The following is a 10,204-nucleotide window of genomic DNA, read 5'->3' as shown; positions in this document are numbered from 1 at the left end:
ATATATATATATAATATATAAGTTAATTCTACGCAGTAGTTAATTTTTTTTTAAATCTTAATTTTGTGCTTATTTTAGATCCTGTCAGGGTGGTCAGACTCCTTAAATGGAATAAAATGCGAGATACTATTATAAATCAATCAATCTATTTACGTACTTTGCACACCCATTGATGACATTGCTCTTCGTCGCTATTGTCACCACAATCGTCTTCGTTGTCGCATCTCCATCTGGACGCGATGCACTTGCCATTTTTGCATTTGAACTCGGACTCGGAACATTGGCGATACTTATCTTTGCACAACGCGTCTGTCTCATCGCTACCATCCCCGCAGTCGTCAGCAAAGTCGCACTGCCACTGTTTCGGTACGCACCGGTTATTGGCGCACTTGAAGTCCATTATAGGATCACATTTCGGACAGTTTTCCGGACGCTCGTCAGAACCGTCGCGACAATCATCTTTGCCGTCGCAGAATAGCCATTTCGGAATGCATCGGTAATTTGCATGTCCTGGACACCGTTGCCACCCGGTCGTGCAGTTCCTTTGCCGACACATGTATGCCGGCTCATCGCTATCATCGCCGCAATCGTTGTCAGAATCACACATCCACAACTTGGGAATGCATTTGCCGTTCTTGCAACTGAACTCAGTGCTCGGATCACAGACACGATTATCTAAGCAATATGAATTACATAAATTAAAGTAAATAAAAGTAGAAATATTGATCTAAATTCGTGTTTTATATAAAATGCAAAACTATAGAGAAACTAGATAATATATAGAGGAAAGCCACCTATTATGAGACAGGCGCCTAATACGAGATAACGATGTTTCTGCTAAACTAATAAACGCTATCTATTGGTTCCACCATGAATTAATGCTCTTGAATTAAAAATTTTTTAATAGAAAATTCATTATTAGATCATGCTTGTAGTCATTGTAAAAAAAAATTTTAGTATTTGGATATGTCTTCAAGTTTTATTGAGATAAGCCTTTAAACCTTGTTTATTATTTAATAAATAAATATTTGGCAATAAATTCTTCATGTGATAGAGTAAGGTCGTACTAATAGAAAAATACGGGATATGTAGAATTGCTTAATTATAAAAGTTAGATTTGATGATAATAAAACCGTAAGGCGCGGAAATCGTAATATCAGATACCCAGAGTATCTCTAATATGAAATAATGTTTCTATGTCATAGTGAAAATCGTTGCTAAAGTATAAATGTTTATTGTATAATAATAAAAAGGATAACCAGAATGGACGTCGAGTGTCTATTTCTGCGATGCTTGATTCGAACTACCTGAAGACGAGTTTTTTGATATAATCTATTGCATACTCATTTTTTGCGCACGATGGCTGTGTTTGTATTTTAGAAACATTAAATGAAATTTATTAATTGCAATACTGTTATACTTTGCATTTTATTATCGATTTCTCGGGACATCTCATATTAGAAGCACAATTTTTTGACTTTGCGATTTGCTCACTTTTTACATTTCTTTAATTAAAAAAAAATGGAATTTGAATTAAATTTTATAACATTATCTTAAAGCTTATTAAGTTTCTTTCAAAATAATTTATATAATTATTATTTATATAATTATTTATATAATTATTATTATTTTTTAAATTCTGCCCATAGACTTCTAACATTTACCCAAAATGAACTCAGTATCTCATAATAGAAGCTTTTCCTTTATAAATGAAAAAAAAATCTAACATTTCTAGTGAAAAAAATTTGTATTCTATCTTGTGTAATTTAAAAAAAAAGTGTATCACATTTTGAATTTTTTGTAGAGATTTCGTCACAAATACCTTTAAGTTTCTTTAAATTTTATAAAATAAAAGTTTTCTTCAAAAATTATAAAATAAGAAGTCTTAGAATATTTTAGAATTTATATGTAAAGAATTTTAGAAAAAGGATTTTTTCATTATTTCTAAAGTATTCTAATTCATAAAAAAGAGAATTTCTAAAAAGTTATGAAATTATTATATATAAAAATTATAAAAAATTTGTAATTATGTAAAAAATTTTAAGAACTTTTTAACAGAAATATAAACATCGTTAGAAGAGGGCCATTAGAAATTGGCGTGGTAAATAGAGCATAATCATGTCATAATCATTACATAATTAATTTATAAACCATACATTTCAGTTCCAATTTGAGCCATCTTCAGTAATATTAATAGTTAGTATACAAAATTAACAATAATTCCGCATATTTTGTTCTACATGTCAATATTAATAAAATATTAAGTTAAAAATATATATCGAATCGTCCTACATTCTCATAAACTCCCGAGATCATTAGTGATTTGTTAGATACGGAAGTTTTTTTAACGGTATTTGATCGTCTATGCTCACAAGTCTAAAGGTCATGTCACATAAAAAAACATAAGTTATAAAATGTCAGTCAAGACAGTAAGCTAATCGATCAATCACAATAGAGACTAAGATCATAACGTAAGGAGTAGCAAATCCAACATGTTGATTTCTTTACTGCTTAAGTCTTACGTCTTAAGTTTTTGTATGTACCAAGGCCTTAATATCAACCTTTGCGAATTGAAAAATAAGACGTTATTTTAATTATTTATTTGAAATCAACAACATAGAATTCTAATTGTAAACAAAATTAAACATTACTAGTTAAAAAAGAGTTATTTTTATTGTAAAGTATATATTCGGGTATTATGAAGATTTGGATGTTATATAAGTGGACAATATATTGTACGATAATTTAATTTTTGGATGCTAAAGAAACTGCACACATCAAAATCAATGATACGATCTTTCATTTCTGCATAATTTTTTCTGCATTTTTTTTTAGAAGATTTTTTGTTCATATTATCCATAGGGATGTCCACATTTACATTAAATTAATAATTTCAATACCAAACATACAAAACATATAAAACAACAAATCTATCAAATGATAAGAACAAGATTTTTTTGTTCTTCATTGCAAGAAATATCAAAATATTTTCTTAAAACGCTCATATGTATATAATATCCAATCCTATTTTAAATCTTAACGTTGCATGAAGTTTCTTAACTGAAGGGTAATGGCCGCGTTTCATAAATAAAAAACAATATAATAAAAATAACTTGTGATATGCGTTACTTTTATTCGACAGACACATAGCCATTGCCGTCTAACTAAATAACTTGAACAACGTTTAGATTTAATGAAGTATTGAATGTCTCGCTCTTTTAAGTGCAGCGAAATACACTGTGACAAGCTTTTTATTATGAACTATTGTTAATTTTGTATAATGGAGAACTACTTATCCTTAATTTTGTATATTAATTATTACTGCTGAGGATGGATCATCTTCAAATTGGAGTCGAAACGGTTTGTGAATTGATTGTAGTTTAATGTTAAAATAATTACACAAATGTAACTACGCTCTATTTACCGCTGTTTGCTCCTAACAGCTCTCTTTTTACTAATGTTTGTAGTTCTTAAGACAAGACCATTTTTGTTATAATATTATTTCAATTTTATTGATTTCATCATTAATTACTATTCAATAGAGATATATACATGATACTTACGGCAAATGGAAGGATCTTCATCGCTACCATCTTTACAATCGGCATCCCCATCACATTTCCAAGAATCGTGAACGCATCGGCCATTGGATTTACACTTAAACTCGAGTTCTCCGCATTCGAGGGCGCATTTAGCTTCGTCACTTTTGTCACCACAGTCGTCAATTCCATCGCAAATCGTTACGCTCGGCGTACAATTTTTGTTTGCGCATTGGAAGAAACTTGGCCGACAAATCCTTTCTGGGCAACTGAATGATGATTCGTCGGTACCGTCCTTGCAATCCTTTTCTCCGTCGCATCTATGTGTACAATATATTTTCATTGAAATTCTTCTATTATTTGGCAACTTAATCTAAACATATCTTACCTCCAATACCAAGGAATGCACTTCTCATCGGGTGGTCCACAACGATGCTGACCAGCGGTACAGTTCGCTATGCATGTCTTGTCATCCTTGTCCAGAATGAATTGATTCGGACATTTACATTTATAGGAGGTGACTCCAGGCTGCCCATATCCTTCGAGCAAGTACGAGCTAGCGGGCGGTGCAATTAGACAGAGATGCGAGCAACCGCCATTGTTATTCGCGCAGGGATTGTTATAGGGTAACTGCCGAAGAGGATGATAGGCGTGAATGTCGTAGGGTCGATGAGTGGTGTTACGTAGCACCTGTAGGTGCGCACCAGAGAACTTCTCCGCCCTACTAATCGCTTTTAGATTCCAATCAGTCCAATAAATAAAGTCGTCAAACACAGTGATGGCGAACACATGTGGCACAGAAGCACCCTTCAGGACGATCCGTCGATTGTGGCCCTCGAGATCGGCGAAGGCGATGTAATCTAGATGGGCGTCTGCCCAGAAGATGCGATCGGTGAAATAATCGATTGTCAGGGCGTTTGGCCAGGCAATGTCGTCCTCCCATGTCAGAATTCGAGTAAAGTTGCTACCGTCCATGCCCATCTTACCGATGTACGCCTGAAATTTAGTAATTTATGATTACGTCTTTGTAATTTTGTAATAATTTTGTCTACAATACAATTATCTACGAGGAAACTAGAATACTTAATGCAAAATGCTAAAATCTACCTGAAGATGCCAGGATGTAAAGTATAAATATCCAGCACCGGGATGAACGGCAATCGCGCGTGGATCTGCTATTCCGCTTTGCAAAGTCTTTCTATTTGTGCCATCAAGTTCAGCAACGTCCAAATGCTTTGCGTGACGATCCAACCAATACAATTTCCGAGCAACCCAATCGATAGCAATACCCTCGAGACCTAGACTATCGTGACGAATAATTGGTTCCCTCTCACCGCCATTCACTGGTGCTCTATAAATAAAGAAAAAACATTTAAATGAAACAAGCCTTTTAGCAAAAAAGATATCCCTCCTATCCTTAGTGAATATCTTTCTCTTTACAATTCTATATAATTTTTAGAATATTTATATAAATTTTTAAACTTTTTTTTAGAATTTTTATATAATTTTATAACCTTCTATATATATATATAAAGTTTTAAGATTTTATACGAATTGAAACATTTTTGTAGAAATGCTGAGGAAGTTTACATCTTTCTGAAAATTTTCATGTATTGAATCATGAAATATAGATTGATTTCTAAAATTTCTAAAATAATACTTATAAAATTTTAAAAAATTAAGAATTTTTCAAGTTTTCATAAAATTTCTTAAAACATAAAGAAATTCTTAAAAGTATTATGGAACAATATGAGAATTTTTTTCACCAGAGATAGTATTAAACAAAAAAAAAACACATGCAATGTACCTATATATTGTTTTCGCGGTAACATCGCAGAAGTATAGCATTTGCTGGGCGTAATCCGCATCAAGCGCAACAACGTTGATCAAATCCTGATGCATCAAACTGTACTGGGTCGCATCAATCGACATATTCCTAACGTAATACTTATTCGTAAATACTATCCACGGCTGAACATTGTCCCTTCGCTTACATGTATGCTCATCAGCCTCCCTCTCATACCAGCGCTCGTTGCACTTGCAATAGTAACCACCAGGCGTGTTCTCACATTGCTGGCTGCACACTTGAGGCGTTTCAATGCATTCATCAATGTCATCGCAGGCTTTGCCGTCGGCCAGCAGTTTATAGCCAGGGTTGCACTCGCAGTAGAAGCTAGTCGGTGTATCCACGCATTTCTGCCCGCACTGATTTATCTCAACTCGAGCGCATTCGTCCACATTGCAGTGCGGCGGCTCGTCGCTTTCGTCTGCACAATCTGGTTCCTTATTGCACACTAATTGCGAGTCAATGCAGTTGCCATTCGCACACATAAAGTCCTTTGGATTCGGACACGTTGTATTCTTTCCCTTAGATGCTAAAAGAAAATTAACATTATTTCATATCGCGCCAAAAAGAAAATTGGAAGAAGAAAGATTGAATAAATTTGGATATACTTAAAATTCAAAATTTTCACATTTTTTCATGTGAAAGTTAGGTATTATATATAATGATATTTCCCACTTATTTTTAATATTCCTCTTTCTTAAATTTTTAATTCTTTATATGATTTTTCAGAATTTTTATATAATTTTCAGAATTTCTATATAATTTTTCAAAATACAAACAAATTGAATTTAAATACTTTATAAAAGTGCTGAAAAATTTCTTTTCTAGAATTTTTATATAAAAACTTAGGACGTTCGTATGGAATACAAAAGATCCGGGTTTGACTCCCGATCAAAGTATTTTTTGCAATATTTATTTACAGTTTGTTAATACATTAACATCTTTCTAATAAGATTGAGCATCAAATTATTAAATTAATAAATGCTTATCAATTTAATTTGTGATATTACTGTAGTAGTTTAATTGCGTTTATAAGTCCGAAAAATCATTTCGGAACGTAGTTCAAATGACTACATACTCGTATTTAGTATATAAATTCCCCTAGAAATTATTTAAAAGCATCTAAGATTCAGCTTCGACCGTAATAGACATTAAACTCTTACTTGTTGTGTATTCACATATACGGTCTTAATAAATCGTTTATTATTTTTAATTTAGCGCCGCAGTAACTGTTAAACTATACTTACGACATCCTACTTCGTCCGAATGATCGCCGCAATCGTCTTGGCCGTCACAGCGGAACTGCTTGCGTATGCATTTGAAGTTCTGACAAGTAAACTCTTGGCTATTGCAAGGCTTGTACTGGGTATTACAAAACTTGTCTTCGTCGCTACCGTCGCCGCAATCGTTATCATGATCACACAACCAGCTGCGATTCAGACACCGTCCATTTTTACACGTAAACTGAGTATCGGCACAAGGAGTTGGAGCTGGGCAGTGATGCAAAGTTACATTCTCATCAGCCCCGTCAACACAGTCCGGATCTCCGTCGCACAGCCATTTTTTCGGGATACATTGGGCGCGATTCCACATCTTATTCGCGGTGCAAGTAAATTCGGTTTCTTCATCACACTTTCTATCATCTAATCAAAATAAATTAACTCCTCAAGATATAGTGGAAAGTAATTTTTAATTATAATAATACGGGATTGAAATATTATAAATATCAAAGTTCTAAATGAACGACGAGTATTGTATAATTAAAAAACTTACTACACTGATGACGCTCGTCTTCGTCAGAGTTATCTAGACAATCGTTGTCTCCATCGCAGATGTAAATTCTAGGAATACAATTGCCATTGTCGCATGTGAATAGATCGCCAAAGCATGTTCTACCTTCGGATTGGCAATAACCAGGAGGCTCATCGCTTCCGTCTAGACAGTCATCATCTCCGTCGCAATACCAAGTGGCTGGAATGCACCTGAACAATACGCATGCATTTAGAAAATACTTTCTGTTATAAAAAAAATCGTAAGACATTACAACTTTTAAAATAATTTTAAAACCATATCCGGTTATCAAAATTATTCGTCAAACATAGAATATTTTACCTGTGATTGGGACATCGGAAGCTGTTCTGAGGACAAGTCCTTTGAGCACAATGAATCGGATTTTCGTCACTATTGTCACCACAATCATTGTCGCCGTCGCAGAGCCAGTAGGGCTCTACACAAATGTTTGTTTTTTCGCACTTGAGATGATTTAACGGGCATGTAGTGTTACGAGGACACCGCTCATGTGTCTCGTCCGAAGTAACGTTGTCTTTACAATCATTAATACCGTTGCACACTTGAGATTGTGGGATGCAACGGTGATTAGTGCAGGTGAATTCTCCCGGTGCACAAGGTGGGTAAATGCAACCTTCCTCATCGCTACCGTCCCGACAGTCATTTTCATGGTCGCATTTCCATGTTTTGAAGATACATCGGCCGTTGTTACAACGGAATTCATTTGGGCTGCACGAATGATGAGCTAAAATGTGTAAAGATCACGCGCGCGCGTTTACATAGATTTTTTAATAAACATATTGTTAGAGATACTTGTTTTAAATTCATTTATTTTGATTAGATGATAGAAATAGCTTTATGACACTTACAGCAGTAATTGGTATTCTCGTCAGACTCGTCACCGCAATCATCATCACCATCGCACGCCCACATCCGGGAGATACATCTACCGTTTCTACAAGCAAACTTGTTCCCATCGCAAGTGACGTTCTTTGGTACACACATTCTATTTTCGTTCACCAGCCTGCTGTTATCGTCGCATTTGCACTCCGGCAAACCATTGTTGCCTGGATGGCAGGACTGATCGCAGCCGCCGTTACTAATGTTGCAAGGATTAACACTACATATTTGTCTACCTCCGGAAAAGACGTGAAGATCTCGCGGAGAATCCTCCAATCGCTTCACCAGCTCGATTTTGTCGGCTCCAGTGTGCTTCTCCGCTCGGTAAACTCCACGAAGTTGAAGATCCGTCCAATAAATATGCTCCCTGTAGACAGTGATAGCAAAAGGATAGATGGTAGCGCTAACCAAAATTTCCCTGTGCTTCCCTTCGAGATCAGACCGCTCAATCTTCTCACGTACAGCATCGGTCCAATACAACATTCGATCCTCGTAATCGATTGCTAGGCCACTGGGTTGCGAAAGATCTTTATCGATAATAGTGCGTTTCAGTGATCCCGCCATAGTCGTTTTGAATATTTTCCCTGATGTTCCAAAACGACCCCAATCCGTGAAATAAAGCGAACCGTTGCAGGGATCAACAACGATGGCGCGCGGACGATCTACGCGTGCAATCATCACCAAATTAGATCCGTCGATATCCATTGCGTAGATGCTGTTATTGGACGAATCCGTCCAATATACCTTCTTTTGAGTCCAATCATATGAAATGCCTTCGGGATTAATTCCTTTACTGATTAGTGTGTGCAGATCGGAGGAGGACGGTCGATCCGACGGCGTCCACGCGATCTTCGCCCAAGGACGAATCTGAGTGAACAACAGCTTCTTATCCTGATAATCAAAGTCTACTCCGACTACATTTGTCAGGTTCCCAACAGGTGCAAAAGGCACGTTAGTGTTGTGTGGATCTAAATTAATAGCACGGATTTCGGTTCGCGTAGCGAATACCAGATATTCTTGAACGTTTTCACAGTTACGACCATCGGAAGAGAGTTCACCCACTGCACAATCGCAAGTAAACGATTTAGGATGGTCCTTCGGGAAAGCGAAGCACAGCTGAGAGCACCCGCCATTTGCCTGAAAAAATAAGAATTTTGTTATTTGTGCCTTTTTAATTTTGTTTAGAAATTATTTTTGTGCTAATTGTTTCTTTTAAAGTAGTTTTAAACTAAAAAAAAAAAATTTTGCCTTCTTAAATAAAAGATTATGCATCTTAATTCATATTTACCTGCGCGCAAGGATTTGTGATATCTGATGGTTGACTGTTTTGATCAAAGATCGCAATGTCTCTAAGCTTTTGCAAATTTGTTCTAACAGGAATAGGAAGGCTGGTATTGCCTTTCAATTTGCTCGCCTTAAAAACGGTGGCCAAATTTCGATCAACCCAGTAGACGTCTCCGCCGAAAATGGCAACGCCCATTGGATTTGGTACATTTCTACGAATGATTTCTCGATTTCCACCAGTGTAAGACACTTTTTGGATGGTGTCCAATTTCGAATCCACCCAGTAAACATCGTGTGTTGCGAGATCAATCGTTAGATCGCGAGGTGTACTAATACCGGACGTCACAATAGGGGACCAATTGCTACCATTGAGGAAGGCTTTGCCTATTCGAGGATATTGTCCATAATCGATCCAGTACAAGTATCGTTTGATAGGATTTACAGCTAATTCTCGAGGAGCATCTGTCGTCATCTTTACGAGCACCTTTCGATTAGAGCCGTCTAACCAGCAGACTTCTACGTAGTTATCGTGAGGGAAAACATTAGCAAAGTATAAATTCCCTGCTATCCAATCCACTGCTAAACCACGAATTCCATTAGAACCAATTCCTTGTTTGACTACTTGTTGCAATTCCGTTCCATTAGGTCGTATTCTAAAATATAATAAATTAATAGAATATTATAGTTATTATATACAGGGTATTTGATAAGTAATGATACAACTCTCGCATAGAGGTAAACCGGACTAAATTGATTGCGAGTCGAAAATTCCTCTACCATTTTACGCAATAATTAACAAGATATTAATTACTAAAAATCGCCAAATATTGATTTTCAATAATTTTTT

At 35.8% G+C, this 10,204-nt stretch overlaps 1 protein-coding gene across 1 annotated transcript in view; it reads right to left on the bottom strand.

Moving 5' to 3' along the window:
* LOC108756265 (low-density lipoprotein receptor-related protein 2) overlaps positions 1-10,204 on the bottom strand; it is a 77,094-nt gene that overhangs the window by 10,461 nt on the left and 56,429 nt on the right. Inside the window, exons 14-23 of the mRNA XM_018499928.1 lie at positions 9,362-10,010; positions 8,043-9,210; positions 7,498-7,918; positions 7,159-7,367; positions 6,633-7,028; positions 5,347-5,914; positions 4,647-4,890; positions 3,928-4,535; positions 3,564-3,859; positions 158-675 (exon numbers count right to left, since the gene is read on the bottom strand). Coding sequence (XP_018355430.1) covers positions 158-675; positions 3,564-3,859; positions 3,928-4,535; positions 4,647-4,890; positions 5,347-5,914; positions 6,633-7,028; positions 7,159-7,367; positions 7,498-7,918; positions 8,043-9,210; positions 9,362-10,010 — 5,077 coding nt within the window. The remainder of the gene's footprint in view (positions 1-157; positions 676-3,563; positions 3,860-3,927; positions 4,536-4,646; positions 4,891-5,346; positions 5,915-6,632; positions 7,029-7,158; positions 7,368-7,497; positions 7,919-8,042; positions 9,211-9,361; positions 10,011-10,204) is intronic.

Source organism: Trachymyrmex septentrionalis, unplaced genomic scaffold (assembly GCF_001594115.1).
Source record: "Trachymyrmex septentrionalis isolate Tsep2-gDNA-1 unplaced genomic scaffold, Tsep1.0 scaffold126, whole genome shotgun sequence".
NCBI classification, from domain to species: Eukaryota; Metazoa; Arthropoda; class Insecta; order Hymenoptera; family Formicidae; genus Trachymyrmex; species Trachymyrmex septentrionalis.
This window is presented reverse-complemented; position numbering and strand designations above follow the sequence as displayed.